Source organism: Saimiri boliviensis, chromosome X (genome assembly GCF_048565385.1).
Source record: "Saimiri boliviensis isolate mSaiBol1 chromosome X, mSaiBol1.pri, whole genome shotgun sequence".
Classification (NCBI taxonomy): Eukaryota; Metazoa; Chordata; class Mammalia; order Primates; family Cebidae; genus Saimiri; species Saimiri boliviensis.
This window is the reverse complement of record NC_133470.1, coordinates 102002304-102021656: the sequence shown is the minus strand read 5'-3', so window position 1 is coordinate 102021656 and position 19353 is coordinate 102002304. Positions and strand designations below refer to the sequence as shown.

The 19353-nt window shown below is 42.4% G+C and overlaps 2 protein-coding genes and 1 pseudogene across 7 annotated transcripts in view; 2 read left to right on the top strand and 1 right to left on the bottom strand.

Moving 5' to 3' along the window:
- Positions 1-302: 302 nt before the first annotated feature.
- On the top strand, positions 303-1534 carry LOC101029041 (retrotransposon Gag-like protein 8C). The gene has a single exon (XM_003931157.4). It carries the CDS (start codon positions 389-391, stop codon positions 728-730), a length of 342 nt encoding a protein of 113 aa, XP_003931206.2. The 5' UTR covers positions 303-388; the 3' UTR covers positions 731-1534.
- LOC104651898 (CAAX box protein 1-like) lies at positions 706-1534 on the top strand (annotated as a pseudogene).
- Positions 1535-18064: 16530 nt separating this feature from the next.
- LOC101029685 (protein EOLA1) overlaps positions 18065-19353 on the bottom strand; it is a 128388-nt gene continuing 127099 nt past the window's right edge. For 4 of the 6 annotated variants that reach the window (XM_074392145.1, XM_039464014.2, XM_039464015.2 and 1 more), the window contains one exon: positions 18065-19315. In XM_074392145.1, coding sequence (XP_074248246.1) covers positions 19232-19315 — 84 coding nt within the window. In that variant the 3' untranslated portion in view covers positions 18065-19231. The remainder of the gene's footprint in view (positions 19316-19353) is intronic. The other 2 variants (XR_012515765.1, XM_074392146.1) reach the window with 2 other exon arrangements.

Sequence of the window (19353 nt, the reverse complement as noted above, 5' to 3'; positions counted from 1 at the left end):
CCCCTCAACTACCAGAACTAGGTGGGGTCTCTAACAGCCTGTCGGAGCCAGCTCCCCGCTCCCGGTACACCACCAGGTTTCCCTGGTTCCTCCCCTGCTCCCGGTCCGGCCACCTTAGGAAACCTCAGCCCACCAAGTCCGATACGACCCCGCCTCCTTGACTGCTTTAGGCCCCTCTTCGCCGGTGTTTGCCCCACGACGCGCCTGCGCACTAGGGACCACTCGGCCTTGTGGGCGGAGTCCCTGAGAGGACTGGAGCCCCGCTTGTGGCCCCGCCCACTCTAGCCTGGGCCGGCCTTCGTGGACACGCATTTCCGGCGACGCCTCGGCACTGACCTCTGCAGAACCGGGTGGAGCCCATTGACGTCCAGCGAAGCGAAGAGCAGCGATGGACGGTCGGGTGCAGCTGATAAAGGCCCTCCTGGCCTTGCCGATCCGGCCCGCGACGCGTCGCTGGAGGAACCCGATTCCCTTTCCCGAGACGTTTGACGGCGATACCGACCGGCTCCCGGAGTTCATCGTGCAGACGGGCTCCTACATGTTCGTGGACGAGAACACGTTCTCCAGCGATGCCCTGAAGGTGACGTTCCTCATCACCCGCCTCACGGGGCCCGCCCTGCAGTGGGTGATCCCCTACATCAAGAAGGAGAGCCCCCTCCTCAATGATTACCGGGGCTTCCTGGCCGAGATGAAGCGGGTCTTTGGATGGGAGGAGGACGAGGACTTCTAGGCCTGGAGACCCTCGGGCCTGGGGGCGGGTGCTCTGCAGAGGGTCCGCTGTGCCAATGGCCGCCGCCAGGGTCGCCACCGGTGCCCTCCCTCCTCGTCTCCCTCCCCCTCGAGTCGCCGCGATGTCCCCTGCGCTCCTGTCCCCTCCCGTGTAGTGCTTGCCTTTGTTCCAGGAATAGCGCTCCAGGCTCCTGCCGCCGCCCCTGGGCCTCACTTTGGAGCGAGTCGCCGCCGCCCTCTCCTTCCATCCGGCCAGCCCCACCCATGCATATTTGGACGCTGTCCTGCTCTCCAGCTGCAAGCTGGGCTCCTGTTACACACTGGATAGACCACCCACAGCCGCCGCTGCCAACCCCCCTCCTCCCCACGAGACTGCCAGACGACTACATCATTCTGCCCACAGACCTGCGCTGCCACTGCCATCGCCATCCACCGCATCCCAGTGATCTGGACTCACCTCGGAGGTATCTGAGCTGGCCACACCCCCTGGACAGTGATCCAGACCGCTGGCTGCACCCCAAGGGATCTGTCACCTTCAGCGAGACCTACTTCCTCCCCACCCCCAGAGACTTCTTGTGTTCCTGCCTAGGCCCAGGTGTGCCTGGCAGCCAAATCGAGTCTCTGATTTTCTCTTGTGGACCAGTTAGTTTTGTCCATAACCCAGTTTTCTGAGTTTGCAGCTGTCTCTCTGATGTGTGCCTTTTGTTCAAAACAGTAACCCCTGCATTCTGCTCTGCTCTAATACACTACCTGGAGAAAGCCTTTTCCTTATTTTCAATAAATGTCAGACATTATTGAAAAGAAATGGTCTCAATGAATATGACACTTTTCCCTCCCTGGTTCTGTAAATGGGGTCCATATCTTATTAAAAAACTATATTCCCTGCTATGCTATGGCTGATGTTGACACAGAGTCCTGTAGTGTCCTGCAAATGGAGATCCCACCGGTGACCAATCCCAGACGATTCATGTTGTAAACAAGTCAGTTTTGTGCCCCTTAGGAAATGAAACTTAATCTGAATTTGGCCAAAATAAGGTAAGGAATAGTCAGATAGGGTGTTTTTTCTTCCCTTGTTTCCAAAAAACTGAGTGAAAGCATATACTCCAAGTGTTTACAAGCCATACACCTCACACATTTGTTGGTGAGCACCTCTCACAGTTTTATTTAACCCATTATGAAGGAACTAGCAGAATGGCTTAGATACTTAAGAAAAAGCATTTACATTTATATTGCTTTAATTGGGTAGGTAGTAGAGAAAGGAATGCAGAACTGTAATGTTAATTTAGGTACAAACTTGTTTAATGAATGACCTGAAATTAATAGGCAGAAAAAGAAAAAACATTAGTCTTCAACATCTCTGCATGCTAATTTTTGAAATCTGTGCTAACATGTCTCTGCTACCCCATCTATCTGTGGGAAAAGTTCAACATCCCAGCAGAAACAGATTATCATAAGGTGGGCTTGTAGGGCAGCACTCAGTCAACACGCTGCCTTTTTTTTTTTTTTTTTTTTTTTTTGAGATGGAGTCTTGCTCTGTCATCCAGGCTGGAGTCCAGTGGCACAATCTCAGTTCACTGCAACCTCCGCCTCCCAGGTTCAAACGATTTTCCTGCCTCAGCTCCCTGAATAGCTGGGACTACAGGCACGTGCCACCACACTCGGCTAATTTTTGTATTTTTACTAGAGACCGAGTTTCGCCAGGATGGTTTCAATCTCCTGGTCTCATGATCTGCCCACCTCGGCCTCCCAAAGTGCTAGGATTTCAGGCATGAACCACCATGCCCAGCCTCTCTGCCTTATGTCCAATACATGTTATTTTTCCAGAACATACGAATGAGGAATAAATCACAAGAAGTTTTTTATTGTTTGTTTGTTTTTACTTTATTGCTTGTCTGTCTTCATTTAAATAGGTGAAATTTTGCCATTCTTCAGCAGTGGTTCATAGGGCTCTATGTGGAGGTAGGTGGAGGTATATTATTATCGGTTATGTATGTGATAGTATTTGTATTCCCAGAAGTAGTGGAAACATTAATTTGAAATTTGGCATCTAATAGGTCAAAATCTTTTTGAAATCAGAGAGAAAATTCAAATTGCTTAATAAAATAAAGTTTTTATGACTTACAGGGCTCTTAAAACAACTGAAATCAGGCTAATCATGAAGGAACATTGTGTTAAGCATATTCACTGTTTGGTTTTAAACACAGATTCTGCTGAAGTGATTGGCAAAGTGCTTGGAAGCAGTTTACATTACTGAGTAGGTCCAGCATATTCTCTGTGCCCTGTGTCTACTGGCTCTGGAGGTAGGTAGAATGGGTAGGAACCTTCTGGGTATCGTTTGAACAATATCAGTAACCCTCCACCTCCCTCAACGATAATGCCCCAGCAGTTTTCTAACCCCTACAAGAATGAGAATTTTTCCTTGATCTATGCTAGTTTTATAATCTCGACGGCCCTCTTTTGTGCTGCAAATGACTTGGGTAGGGTAATAATTCACAATCATGTACATCTTTACAGGATTCCGTAAAGGGACACAGGATGGCATTTGTAAGAGTAGAAGGGAGTTCTTTTGTATTCCTTTGCAGTCTCACTTTTTCAGTTGTCACTTGTTTTTTTCCCTCACTTCATTCTCTGCAATGTGGTCAATACCCAAGCAAGAGGTCTTACCTCCAAAGGAAAGAGAAATATAAAAAGTGACATTATGGCAAATGAACATCAGAAAGTGAATAGAAATACAATTACCCTCTTTCTTTTAGTGATTGGGACCAGTAATAACTTGAAGCCTATAATTGAGTTAACATTACACACATTTTTTTTTTTTTTTTTTTTTGTGCTCAGATCCACAAAGATTTAATAGGGAAACAAAGTAGCATTGGATGGTTCAGTGCCCCGAGGCCTTGGTTCTCAGGGGAAACCTGGTAGAATATACTAGTGAAAGGTCACTCCCCACTTTCACTAGGAGATAGAGGGTGGGTATGGTCACATCACTGAATGCACTTGTTGCAAGAGAAATAAGAGCAAGTAGGGTAATATTCAGTTATGTGTTCCTCTCTCCCATAGTAAATTGGCACTTTAGGTAAGTTAAAGTGAATGCAGAGCAGCTACTTGTGGATATATTTAACCTTTTATCTGTAGCTACCTGCTTAGGAACAAAAGGCAGCTTCTTACATGACTAAGCTTTCAGCTGTCTCCACTTAAGCCATGTTATAAAAGAAAAGATTCGTATTCAATCTATGCAAATAACTATATTGTCATAAATTAAGAATATTCACAAAATAGTTTCCAAAACTTGGAGAAATTAGGTTGAGAGAAAGGAATTATGTTTTAAATATTGCTCATAACAGTATACTTTATTCAATTGTTAAACGTTGCAAATAGCTTAAAAGAAGAGAAAGTTTTCTTGACTGAAAAACAAAACAAACAGAATCATCAAATGTTTCTAACAAAAAGCCATAAAAGATTATTTCATTCTTCTGTTAGTTCAATCCATGCAATTAACTTCTAATCTACTTGATAGTGGATCACCAATACTCATGAATACGGAGTATGTCAGTTCCCTATGGGAGTCCTGGAAGTTTTTCTCTCTATTCAAATGACACAACCTCTAAAGTTATCAGAAACCTATATTTAAAGTACTCCTTTATATAAACCACTCTATAAAATAATTAAAGCAACAACAACAGATGACAAAATTCATAGAACAACCATGGTTAAAGACAAAATATGACAGGGAAATTTGATTACTTCTGTGGCATACAATAATTTTACATAATAATCATAAGTACTACTGATAACATAATAAGACATATAATCACAGGAATATCATAAAATTTTGGAATACATGTTAATAATACATTTATATTTATTATTATAAAAGAATAGACACCATTTCATATTTGACAATGCTTTTTGTATTATTTTATTATAGAAAGTAAGCTGAATATATCTCTGGAACTTCGCAAGACCTAATATCAAAAAACTAATGAGGTCAAAAGGACTCAATTTAGCATTTAATTCTGGAAAGTTTGTCATATACAAAAAAAGGTTAAGGCAGGACACAGTGGCTCACACCTGTAATCCCAGCACTTTGGGAAGCTGAGGCAGGTGGATCACCTGAAGTCAGGAGTTCAAGACCAGCCTGGCCAACATGGAGAAACCCCATCTCTATTAAAAAAATAATAATAATTAAAAATAAAATAAAAAAGTTAAAACACTTGATATCACAAGATAGGATTACAAGTCATTGTTTCACAAAGTCATTAATTCAGCCAAATTGATAACTCAATAATTTCAAAAAAAAGCAAGACCCTTTATTCTTTGGGAGAGGAGACAATTTTTGAAATAATAGGCCTTTATAAAGACTGCATGAGGCCAATTAAAACTGTCTCTCAAATTTTATAAACAAGTCTATTAAATTTTCATCATCTTGAACATAAGATATAATTTTTATAAACCTTTCTATAAAAGTGGGTTAAAGCTCCAAGAATACCTTGTTAATCTGAGATAGAGGCCTGGATGCTGGCCTTGCATTAGTGTGCCTTTGATATTAATGTTTAATTTATAGAGAAACTCTGAACAAATTTTCTCTCTCAAAAACAGCTCTTACAGTCTCGTGTGCCCACCTCTGCCACAATACTCCTGAGGCCTAGAGGGATTGAATAGTTTTAACTTCTGGCCCTGTGTCTCATGAACGGTTCCTTTTAATTGCCATCTTCTACCAGGTCTGAAGATGAGGCTTTAACTGCTGACAGTGCTTAAGACTTAGCAGGACTGGGCATCCTTTTTAGTCCCAGGAATCAAAGACCTGTAACTTAATAGCATGAGGACTTTAAAAGAAATACAGAAAGTTACATGGATGTAATAACCTTAATTTTTTATCTCCATTTTCCTGAGGAAATCAAAACGTAGCAACAGTGACATAGTAATAATTCTGATAAAACGTAAAAATTGTTTGTTAGACCAGTTACCAAAAGGTAAAACAAACATTTTATTTTAGAGCAAAAAAAATTTACCATACAAGATTCATTTACATAAAATTATTTATTTAGCCTTTCTTACCAAAATGTCTTATTATATCTATAACTTTCTTTACATCTCTCTTATTTACTGGTTCCTTTTACCTTGTTTCAAAAATAAGCAGTAAATGATCTTTAAATTTGGACTAAACTTATTTCCCTTTAAATAAGAACACATTTTTTACAAAAAAGTTTACCTATAATGATTTTTTAAAAAAATAAAAATCCATTTAATGAATATCTATTATTTAACTCAATATAAGTTTACATTCTAAATTATGTGAGAAGTTTATTTGCAAGCATTTATTTCATTACATTTTCCTAATTGTCTTTTTTAATAGCTTAAGTAGATTGCTTATGAAAATTGTGATAGTCATAATTTAAAGTTATACCCCTATTAATCATTTTATTGCATGTAAATTTCAGGTATTCACCTCAGTAAGAATCTTAAGGTTAAGAAAACGGTATTTTCTGCCAATATTCAGGATTTAGCTATTCCCATTAAAGCTAACAATATTCAGTGCCTTATTTATAAAAAATTATACAAAAATAATTGTCGTGTGAGCTGCAAGCTTTACAACCCTCATGTGAAATTTTGACAACTTATAACATCTAACAGTGATAAATATTAAACTACTAGACCAATGAATCCAACAATAATGTTGACAATTCTGAAGAAATTTCTAATTTTATCAATAATTTTAAAACCAACTTATTTATTAAGGATTTACTCAAGTAAACTTAAAAAAGCATTTGGGCTTCTATGTTTCTGGTAAAGTAATTGATTTAAGTGCTTTTTTGTCTTTAAGCCAATTAAATATATACAATTAAATTATATAGGTTATATATAAATATATAAAATATATAATTAAATATATTAAAATTAAATATATAAAAGAGCTATAATTAGCTCTTTTAAAATTAGAAAAATTTAATTTCACAGACCCTGAAATAATATTTAAGTCCCCTCATGCAGCAGATGGTGGCAAGAAGAAAGGGACAGGCAGAAGTAAATGGAGAAAACAGAATTCTGTTGACTGAGGATGGTAAAAAACACTTTTTCTCCAAAAATAATATCCTAGAAGAGAAAGAAAGCATAAAGGCCTTTAAAAATATATGTGTATATGTGTATATATATGCATATACATGTATATATACACACACAATTATATATATGTGTGTGTGTATATGTATGCATATATATTTACCTTTTTAAATTTTTTTTTCTCAGAGACCCCTGTTTTGAACACACACACACACACACACACACACAAACAGGCACACACATATATACATCTTGGATCTTAGCTTTTAATTAAACTGACATAACAATTGTGCTCTTTAAAAAAATCCTTTTAAATATCATTACCATATTTTGGCTGGGATAAACTGCTGATAACACAAAAATATCAAACTAGAAAGGACTTGATTAGGAACCAAACCCAGGTGGTCATGTGAAAAAACAGCAGAATCTTAGCTACAGAACTATAGCCATTGCTCTTTCAATTTGGCTTGTCTACTAAAAGGTGGCCTTGTTATGTAAATAAAGCACCTAAGGTAATCAAATTCTTTCTTTTTTTTCAGTTGCATGATTTTGGTCAATTCAGAGGCCTTGTTCCCCGTAATTTGGAACTTTCCTTCAAATCTGACCAAGTCTAGTAGAGTTGGCCAAATCAATTGGGAAATAGTCTGAAACAATAAAAAAACAGAAAGGCAGTTAAGCAAAACAAAAGATAGCACAAACTATAGGATTACTGAGTACTCTATTGATAAGGAGAAATTAAGACCAGCTAGTTGTTAATCTTAACTTTTAGCCATTAAGGAAAATTTCCAAGACAAACTTCAATTCAGCTACTTACCTAGGAATGGGGCCCTGCTGAAGACTTGTTTGTACATTTTTCAGCCCTGCTCTGTATGTAAAGCCAACATGTTCTGTTCAGATCATTAGAGCACCCATTCTATTAAGTAGAATGAGAAGTTGTCCACTACAGAATTGCAAATAAAAGCTAATTAGATTTTTGAACCAAATTTGGTGTAATTTTGTCTTTTGACATGTTTTCTCATTTCTGAAACTTTAGTACTCTTTTTATATTCTGCATAAAAGTCTTGTTTGGCATATAATTTGCGTACATTTGTGTAACTCCACATTTGACTTTTCATTCTCTGATCAGTGTCTTTCCCAAAGTAAAAGTTTTAATTTTGAGAAATCCGATTTATCACTTCTTCCTTTATGAATCATGCTTTTGGCGTCATGTTTAAGACCTCTTTGCCTGACTTTTAGGTTATCAGTATTTCCTCCTAAATTTTCTTTATAAGTTTTATAGTTTTTCATATAACATTTGAATCTATGATCCACTGTGAATTAATTTTTGTCTAAAGTGTGAGATTTTGGTGAAGGTTTTTTTTAAAAAAATAACATGGATATTCAATTTTTCCGGTATCACTGACTGAAAAGCCTAACATTTTTCTAATGAATTGTCTTACTTCTTTCTAAAAATCTCCATTGCCCATGTTTGTATGGGTCTTTTCAAGGACTCTCCATTCTATTCCAGTAATCTGTATGTGTCTCCATTAGCCAATTCCATGCTGTTTTGATTACTGTAAGCTTATCTTGCATCTTTAAATTGAGCAGTGTGATTCCACCATCATTTTCTGTTTTTCTTTTTTTCAAAAGTGTTTTAACTATTCCAGATCCTTTGCCTTTCCATACAGTTTTTGAGTCAGCTTGTTTACATGCACAAAAATTCCTGCTGGTAGTTTGACAACATCTACTTGGAATCTACAGATAGTTTTGGTGTAGGTCATACATCTCCACTGAGTCTTCCAGTCCATGAAGAGAATATGTTCACATATTTACTTGGACCTCCTTGAATTTTCATTAGCATTTTGTCATTTCTCCACAAAGATATGGACTTAATTCATTATATATAGCAAAGCATTTTATTTTTTTAATCTATTAAAACTGATATTTAAAAATATGTGTTTTTCCATTTTTACTGTCCATTCTTATTTCCAGTTCAGCATATAAGAAGCTCGAAGTCTCTCTTCCATTAACACAAACAAGAAAAAAGCTGAATCAATTGAAAACCACAACTTTTCTCAGATTCGCTTACAGAACTGAGACCACAGGGCAAACTACCATACGAAAGCCAAAGAGACAGGCAAATACAGTCACACTTTGGAGACAAGAAGTCCAGGAGCTGAATACCAAAGAACAAGTACCAGGATGGGAAAACCTCATCTGTACAAGATGAATAGTTGGAGGCTCAGTATCGGCAAGTTTGAAAGCTCTTGGGGGAACTGTGTTAAGGGGACTGCCACTCTTTCCAAAGTTTTCCCTGTGAGGTTTTCTCAGTGAAGACCTGAGAAAAATCCCTTCCTCTAAGGAGATAGGAAAGAATTCATTAGAAATATGCCCAGAGGGTTCTGTTATTCTTACCAGGGCCTGGAAGCAAGAGAAACTATTTTTCCAGAGTCTAACTTGCTGGGTTTTTTCTAGACATTAATTAACTGTGGGAAGGGAAATATCCAATAACAACACCATCCAGCCTTCTTGTGTCTTCAAGGGGAAAACAAAACTGAGAAGCACCAGTGAAAGCTCAGCCTGCTTTGTAATTCCTTTCTTAGTTGAAAGCCAGACATAATGTACTAGGTGAACGGAATTGAGGAAAATAAGCCTTTAAAGTGACAGTTCGCTTTTGTCTGTTTAGGAGTTCAACTGTGTTTACTGTTTCCTGGAGCCATAGGTTTCAGAGGTTAAACTTTCTGTGTTGAGTTTCCCTAGATATTTCTTCTTAAATGAAATCTGAGATACGAAGTTGTTTCAGTGCTACTCCCCTGCAATTACGTAAGTCCTACTGACATACTGGTGAAGAATGGCAAAGAGGAAGCCTTCCACAGACCTATGAGTAAGTCTGTTTTTTTATTGCCCTGTGCCCTGGGCTGAGACCTGCAAAAGTGCTACTCATTACCACCCCACAGTCTTCTCATAATTTTTTGGACCAAATATCTTGTTTGAGAATAGGATTCCCCTCCTTGAGATTTTTAGATGCTTTTCCAGCTGTGGTTGATGCTGCAGCCATAGGTTACAGATTCAGGGCTGGGGCTAATCTGTGAGCAGGGATGGCAGGATCAAAACTCTCTTTCCCTCATTCCCTGTATACTGTATGGGCCTGCCTTCCTCACTCTTGGACCATAGAGGGAGACTCTTTTCATAAAGTTCTTTCTGTCTACACCTCATTTGCAATTTCGAAATTTGGGCAACCTTTGAGTCTAGTCTTGGAGACAGAGTTAAAAAATAGCATGAAAATTTCACCACCATACTGATTTAACCTCAACTTCTAGTTTATTTGCCCAAACCTCCTGCTACCATTTATTGTATAGAAACATGAGCTTTTGGTATGAGAACAGATTTAGATTTACAGAAAAGTTGCACAGATAAAACCAAGGGTTTCCTTCACAAAATGGGTGGAACTATGGAATCTATCTCAACGGGAAGTGGTGAGGTTTGAATTAGATGTTTGCAAAGCATTGAGCACAGCCCATGAGATCTAAGAAGCACTCAAGCAAGCTTGTCCATTATGATTCTTCTCAGCAGTGTCCTGACCTTCAACTTCCTGGAGTGGGAGATGGAGGGGCTGGACAGGTATGTCAGTGTCCCCAAAATGGACAAAATGGGGGACCCAAAACCTCTGAATCTGGTCCAGTAACTCACTAGGGGGGAACTCACAGGACTCGCCATATAGTCCTACCCATAGCTACAACTTGCTACAGTGAAAGGCTACCAAGCACAACCAGCAAAGGGAAAGGGTGCACAGGGGGAAGTGCAGGAGACCAGACACAGGTTTCCAGAGTCACCTCACCTCCCAGTAGGGTCACGCAGAATGTATTTAATTCCCCCACAACAAGCTGTGACCACACATGTAAAATGCTGCCAACCAGTGGAGCTCCGTGAAACCTCATCACCCATGATTTGGACTTGGGGCTGATCACATAAGCAGTACTGCCCAGCATGACCAAAATTCCAGACTTCCAGGAGGAAAGCGCTGTGCAGGTTTTTGTTTGCGTAGACAGCTGGGATACAGTGAACCACTCTTGTCAGTTCTGAGAAAGGTGGAATCCCTCCCAAATCCAAGTCCTCAGAATCCTGACAATGGGCAACATTGAAAGCAGCAGGCTTTGCCAGAGATAGCAGTGAGGCCTGCTGTGTGAGCTCTTTTCTTCTGCACAGTGCACCCCACTGGCCAAGGCATATTACAGGAAAGTTATCACAGGACCTGACGCAGCAGGGTGAAACCGAGCTGCATATAGATGTCACTTGTGCCTGTTATGGGTCCTGAACTGAACCAGTTAACACAAAACCCCATTAACCACAGAGATGTATCTTAGACAGCCACATGGCTTCCCTCCTAAATGTCAGTATTTTTCTTTATACTTGGCCAATTCAATCAACTGGGACGTCAATTCAGGTAAAACACAGCCCTGGACAGTAAGTTTGAGCTAGCCTGAAAGCCATCCAGGGCTGAGGCAGTGTCATGACAGGCAGGACATATAGGATGTACTATACCCAAGCGTACACATGGTCCCCCTGCAAACTTACTGTGTACCATAGTTTGGGCAACACAAGAGGGTGTACCTAAGTCAGGCAGCACAGGTGAAGGGGGCCACACTGTGGCCTCCCACTGTAGCACCTGTACAGGTTTTCCAGTACAGGCTATATAATCCAGTTCCATCCTTGGTTTCCCTTGCAGACAATTTGGCTTGTGCATGACAGGTGCACAGGACACCTGGAGGTGCTCCGTGGGGAACATGGAGAAGGTGGGGCCACCCCCTCTGTCCCCTAGTCAGTGGGGTCAGGTACGGTCTCAGGCGTGGCCATCATTTTGGATACCCAAAACTTGCAGAAGCTTGCAAAGGCAGCATGGGGTGTCTTCCTTCAGCAAGAGGAGAAAGCTTTCAGGAACAGTTCTGAAACACCAAGGTCGCAATGCCTTCTCCTGCACCTCTCCAGATGTCTCATTCTCTTTTTCCTCCATCCTTATAAAACCAGCATGGCCCACTGAACAATAAGAGCTTTACAGATTGCTTCAATCATCTCTTACCCTCCCCCGATCTTCTTGCCTGGCAGGGCTATATGAGAGAGAGAGATGAAAAATACTGCCGTACAGCATCATGAGAACAGAAAGACTCATCATATTTAGGAAGCAGTCAGGAAGAAATCCTGAATTTCTAAGAGATTCCAAAATGGGTTTACCCTTTTTCATCCTGCGCATTTATGCAGTGAGGCGTGTAGAACAACAATTTAAAAACAGATAGGTGTGTACAGTCAATGACACAGACTGCAGAGCACTGAGCTCAGCGGCTTGACTATGAGTTGTTCAGGTCACTGGTGTTTTGAACAAAGAATTGAACAAAATGTACAAAGAAGCAGAGTAATGAAATGCAGGAACAAAGCAGTGACACAGGAATTTATTAAAACGAGAAAGCGCTGCGCAGAGTGGGAGTGGGACCGCGCAAGTGGCTCAGGGGCTCAGTTACAAAGTTTTCTTTTCTCAAACCCCCGCTTGAGGTTCTTATCAGCTACCCCCTATCTGGATGAAGGATTTTGTCTGTGGCTAAAGGCTGAGGTGAACTGGCACCCCATGCAGATGGAGGGATGGTCCCTGCTTGGCCCAGGGCCAATCCTAGGCACCCTCCCTTTCCACCTGAGATGTGGTGGAAGGGGGATGGGTGTAGGGAGAGTAGCCTCTGATTCTTTGTTACTCAGCCTGGAGATATGGGGTTGCCTTTTGGTTTAGCTTTAGGAAGTTTGTGTTAATTGGCCTCAGGTTTCCTGCCCCCAGACCCAGGTGTTTTCCTTTTGATTCAGCTTTGGGAAGTCAGAGTGAACTGACCTTAGATTTCCTGCCCCCAGACCTTGGTGTTTTCTCTCTTAGGAAGTTAGCACAGATTGGCCTACCAAGTTCCCTGTCTCCAGACCCTATTCTCCTGTCTCAGTAGGAGCTCACAATAATTGTCCTGTCAGCACTGTTCTAGTGTAGAGCAATGTCCAAGGATACTAAACCCCACTGAGCTCCCGGTGACACAGAACTTTCAACATGTGTATGTTGAGGGCCACATTTGCACTGTGGTCTCAGCCATCCTCACAGGCCTCTTAGTCCAGAGCAGACACAGCCCATTAACATGCCCAACCTCACAGGAGCTCTGGACCCACCCAACCAATGGTGGAGAGCTGTGGTGGGCCAGTCCCTAGGAATAACTCTTGCCAGCTGGCCTCATGGGGTGACCTGACCCCTGTCAAGCTGAGTGGCTTCTGGGTTGAAAAGGGTGTTCCCATGGGAGAGGCAGCACAAGCACCCACACCAGCAAGGAAGTTCACAGTGCGCTCAGAAAACAGCACCAGAGGGAACCAGAGGTTGAGAGTTGTCTTACCCAGGACCCAGCATTAAGCAAATGCTGAGTGAAGGAGGGTTAGACATGGTGGATGCCTAAGTGTGCAAGAAAGAGGGCCCAGTGGCTAATGAGGCTGGGAAAGGAAGGCCTTGGAGGAGTGAGGGGTTGGTGCTTACACAACTGACAAGTTCTGAGCCCCAGAGAAAGACTCCTCTGGGGCCCAGGAACTAACTACACCCATCTGAACTTTGACAAACCTGACAAAAGCAAGCAATGGGGAAAGGAATCCCTATTTAATAAATGGTGTTGGGAAAATTGGCTAGCCATATGCAGAAAGCTAAAACTGGACCACTTCCTTATACCTTATACAAAAATTAACCCTAGATGGATTAAAGATTTAAACATAAGACCCAACACCATAAAAACCCTAGAAGAAAACCTAGGCAATACCATTCAGGACACAGGCATAGGCAAGGACTTCATGACTAAAACACCAAAAGCAATGCCAACAAAAGCCAAAATAGACACATGGGATCTAATTAAACTTAAGAGCTTGTGCACAGCAAAAGAAAATATCATTAGAGTGAACCAGCAACCAACAGAATGGGCAAAAAATTTTGCAATCTACCCATCTGATGAAGGGCTTATATCCAGAATCTCCAAAACTTAAACAAATTTAAAAGATAAAAACAAACAACCCCATCAAAAACTAGGTGAAGGATATAAACAGACACTTTTCAAAAGAATACATTTATGCAGCCAACAAACATATGACAAAAAGGGTCATCATTGCTGGTCGTTAGAGAAATGCAAATCAAAACCACATTGAGATACCGTATCACACCAGTTAGAATGGCAATCATTTAAAAACCTGGAGACAGCAGATGCTGGAGAGGATATGGAGAAACAGGAACACTTTTACACTGTTGGTGGGGGTGTAAATTAGTTCAACCATTGTGGAAGACAGTGTGGCGGTTCCTCAAGGATCTAGAAATAGAAATGCCATCTGACCCAGCAATCCCATTACTGGGTATATACCCAAAGGATTATAAATCGTTCTATTATAAAGACACATGCACATGTATGTTCACTGTGGCACTGTTTACAATAGCAAAGACCTAGAACCAACCCCAATGCCCATCAGTGATAGACTGGATAAAGAAATGTGGCACATATACACCATGGAATACTATGCAGCCATAAAAAAGGATGAGTACATATCTTTTGCAGGGACATGGATGAAGCTGGAAACCATCATTCTCAGCAAACTGACACAAGAACAGGAAACCAAACACTACATGTTCTCACTCATAAGTGGGTGTTGAACAATGAGAACACGTGGGCACAGGGAGGGGAACATCATACACCAAGGTCTGTTGGGGGGTGGGGGAGCTAGAGGAGGGATAGCAGGGGGTAGGGGGATTGGGGAGGGATAACATTAGGAGAAATACCTAATGTAGATGACAGGGGGATGGATACAGCAAACCACCATGGCACGTGTATAGCTTTGTAACAATCCTGCATGATGTGCACATGTACCCCAGAACTTAAAGTTAAAAAAAAAAAAAAAAAAAAAAAAAAAAGAAGAAGAAAATAAAGACTCCTCTGGGGTAGGATGAACCAACTGCAGGGACACATCCTAGAGCCTGGGAGAGATCAGCAAGGAAGAAGCTCCTGAAAGGCCAGGGGTAGGATGAGGAAGGGCCTGGGGGATCATGTGACAGGCAAGGCCTACATAGCGAGTCTTGCCCTGCGGCTGGCCTCATGCCTTGGGGCCCCACTGTCAAGAGCTCAGCACTGTTCTCGATCACTGCACAGCTACAGAAAAGCTGCAGCAAGTCAGCACTGAGACTGCCTTCCACAGGGCCACTGGTCCTCATACCCTAGTCAGCTGTGCTCTGCTTGGGTCGTCTGACCATGATGATTTCATTCATAAAGCAGCAATGCAGGGGCCATCTCAGGGGCCTTTGCAGCAAGGAAGAGAAGACCAACCATCTTCCTCAAAGGGGCTTGCAGGAGGCAGGTGACTCATAAAGACTGTCTGAATGATTGCTGAAGGTTGCAAAGCTGAACTCTGGGGACTGAGCAGGCTCAGCCAGAGGCCAGCTTTCCCATGACTCTTCTTGACTAGATTTAAGTCAGTACCCTAAATATTCCCTCCAGGGCATAAGAGTAGCTTGATGTCTTAGACTTGTAATCCCAGTGGACATTCTGTGACTTAAAACCAAGGAGAATGGTGGGTAATGGTCCTACAGAAGCCACACGACATAGTGTGACTAAATCAAATCAATACCAGCTCCTGGCTGAATGCTACCGTGTAGTTTCCCTACTGATTTTCTTCATGATTGTTTCCCTCTCACATAATGACCAAAGGCCCTTATAAAAGTAATTAGCAGGGTTCTTAAGGTCACGAAAGCCACAACTAAGTGTCATTTGCAGTGTTAAGAACTCCCCTATGAAAAAGCACTTTGTTATGTAAGTGAAAGATGCCAGCTGTGTAACTGAATACTCAAGGATCCTCCTTTAGAGATGTCACCAATATTTTAATATTTAGCCTCGAGTATGTGAACCTGGAGGTTACATTGAGTCCTTGAACAAAACCTTTGTAACGCTGTTTAAAAAGCATGATGACTATGATCCAAACCTGCATGCAGGCATGTGGGGCACTATGAAAAATTAGAAAGCCCTCAGATTAAAAGGCACCTTGGGAGAGCCTCCTCCAACCCTCTTCGCACCCAGGGCTGACCCCGAGTGGGCAAAGGGTGCTACCCAATGGGACAAGGGCCCAGGGTCCTTTCAGCCTGGGGCCTTTCCACTATATCACTCTGTCTCCCTATACAGAGTGAATATTAAGAACAAAGTTGTCTTTAATGGCTAGAGAAGGTGAATCAACCAAAAGACTGTCGTATCCTCTCATCTGGGGTTGAAGATGACTTTCATTTAGGTTTTCTCCTTCCTCCTGCCCGCCCCAACACACACTCACATTCTCATCTATTTTCAAATACACAATGATGGCACTTTTGTGCTGGATTACTTTAATCAGGTCTAACTAAACAAGTAGAAACTTTTCTTAGGATTGTCTGTGTACAGCCGGCCTCAGAAATGAGCATGGCTTGGGCAATGAAAACACTATTTATTAGCAAAAGTGGAAACTAAGGTAATCTCCTGTTGTGATCTGCAAGAGAGAGAGATGCAGGGGCAAGCAGAGCTCCACAGGAGACTCCAAAGCATAGCTGAGGATGTGGCCATCCAACCACAAATGGTGCTTTGGGTAACACCATGGTAGAGGAGCGAGAGGAGTGCTCCCACCATACTTAAGCACAGCACCCCTCTGGGGACAACTCCATCAAGTGGAATAAGAAACACTTGTATCTGGGCCCACTGGCGCAGATCCAACCAATCATTAGGAGTACCTGGAAGAGACCAAGCAGGAAGGAGATGGGGGGAATTGTAAAAGAGGGATGCTACTAACACAGACCAGGCCCAACAGCCTGGTAGGGACCACCATCTCCTAGAAGGCAGTCACCCGTGAGGGGCCCGTCTGACTCAGGCAGTCTTGGTGAAACCCAAGCTAGGGCTAAATAGGGGCTGGCTCTTGAGCAAATCAGAGGCTAGCAAAAGGCCTCCCCTGTCTTCAGGGGTGGGAATGGTCATAGAGTCATGGTTCCTCAGCTCATCTGGGGCCTGGCCCTATGACACAATGTGCCTGTCAGAAGATGGGAGACTCTCTGGGAACTTAAACCACTTTTAGGAAAGGGAGAAGTTGAAAGCTACGCTACCTGTCTCCTCCCCCAGCATCTGGCCAGGGCCCCCTCTCCAGATTGGCTGAGAGCCACCTTTGTGACATCATGTGAAAAATAAAGCAGATGATGAGTTAAGCAGCTGGTTGCCCTGATACCAAGACTCAAGAATTTTGTGGACAGTATTTATTGGGCACCCTCACTCCGACTGAAGGCATTTTGGACTTGCTAAGACTGTGTTAACGGTTTTGGGTACAAAATGCCCCAGATTCTGGCGTAGCTCCATGGCGAGTCAGAATACTAAACAGCAATATGAAGCCAAGCTGGCCCCATCTGTTGGTGGAGAACCAACAAGTGGGGGCCCATCTAGTTCACCACCTGATTGAAATCTGGATTCCTGGGAGGTTTTGGACAGGCACGAGGACCAAGCCGTGAGCCAAGACTCAGGTTCTCAAGATAACCCACCACCAGCAGACCAACAACAACGCACAGACAGCATGGAACACAACTACCACCGTTTTAGGCTTTCGTTCCCAAGAAAGAGTTGGATGATGGCGGAGGAAGGCACATTCCAGTCTGTCAAATGGAATGACAGTAGAGATGCTGTGATAATCAAGAAGGATCTCTTCCAGAGGGACATTCTCCAAAGAAAAGGAGCCGAGAAGATCTTCAAAACAGATAGCTTGAAGAGTTTCATTCGCCAACTAAACCTGTATGGTTTTTCTACAATATGCCCAAGCACTCTCCAAGAGACAAGAATTTGATGGTAAAGTAGAAAGCATTTCTGTAATCCCTTTCCTTTGTTTCTCAAACATCTTCATAGGACACCAATACAAATAATATTCTGTAAAAGAGTTAAGTATCAAAGATAACTTTTTTATATGTGAGGTATTTGTTTATTGAAAGATGCAAACTATACAATTTTAAAAGTATGAATTTTGACATTAAACTACAATTCCCTTAAAAATAATATAAAGGAACATATTATCCAGACCTGCATATTACCTCTAAGGGGGTTGCAGTTTAATATCAAAATTCATACTATTTGTATATCACCACCTTGACCTATGAATTGTTTATCTCTAGTCAGGTCATGCTGTAGGGCATACCACACTTGCTGCCACTTAAAGCATTCTTTTCTCCATTGCAAAACGAGATCATAATTTTGGGAAGTAGGAAAGGAATAATTGATCCCAGAACAACTAGCATACTTTATTTTGTTTCAGATCTACAACTCCAATTTTCAGACAGACAGGCCCTGGCTTCTACTGAATATTCGAAGTAAAGGTAACCGCACCCATGCCACTCAGCAAGCGACCAATGTCCCAGCTCCAAAGAGGGCGAAGCTGGTCGTTCACGGCGACGCCAGAAATACGGCCACTGAAATGTCCCATGGGGAAACTGCAAATGTTCAGGGACCCAGCGGCTCCCAGCCCTTCGAATATCCTAATACACGGTCCAGGAATTCTGTCACTCAGCACACCCTGGGACATGGGCCCCCTCAGGAACCAAATGACCCAAATTGGGAGGGCACTTCTGGAAACATCATATTTGGATCTGCGGCTACTGCCGGGATGGAAAGCACAAGGGAAGTGCCTAGTAGCCCGGTTTACCAAGATAAGAGTAGTACGAGGTCTTTGTACAACGCCCATTACTCCACTCTGTTGGTTTTTACATCGGTGTGTGTTATCCTTATGATGACATTTATGATTCTCATTCTCATGAAGACCTCTTGCTCTAAATAAAGAAAAACAAAATTCCATGAAAATAAATTATTTAAATGAGAACTGTTGTCTGTGTTCTTTCTAACCTTCTATACTATACGCATCTCATTGGCACAAGCCAGAAGAGGCTGAAAATCCTGTCCAAGACAGGCATTGGTCCCCACTGTCCTCATTCATTTGGAGAAGCAGCATTTTCACACACTCAGCAAAGGATGCTGCTAGGAAGCGTCGAGGCCAAGCCCAAGAAGACCTGGTCGCCTGAGATTTGCCTGCTGGTCAGGAGAAAGAATAGCCTCACTCCTGATCCTGGCAGTATCCTTAAACAGGAGATTCTTCCCCATGGGTCCCTCCCAGTGTTGCCAGGAAGTGTCTCATCAGCAGGTCAGCATCCCTAGCCTAGCCTACCGGGGCCCCCCGAGTCAGGCCACCCCATTTGGCCAAGGGATTTATGACCACTGTAACATCCTGGCTCAGAAGAGAAGGGCCACTGCTAGGATATGAAGTAGCTGTGTGATGCAGATGACACACGTGCTTCAGGAACTGACAGACACTTTCATAAGGGAGTGAGAGTAACCTGAAAGGACAGACAGCTGCTCTTGTCTGACGTCCTCTCCATCCTGGATGAGTCAGTCCATTAATGGCTGCTCACTACCAGGCAAACATTCAGTGCCAGGTCCGACTTTCTGTAATGTCGCTTGGATGCCAGATTTGATGAGTTCTGACCAGAACAAAGACAGAGGAAAACATAGAATGGAG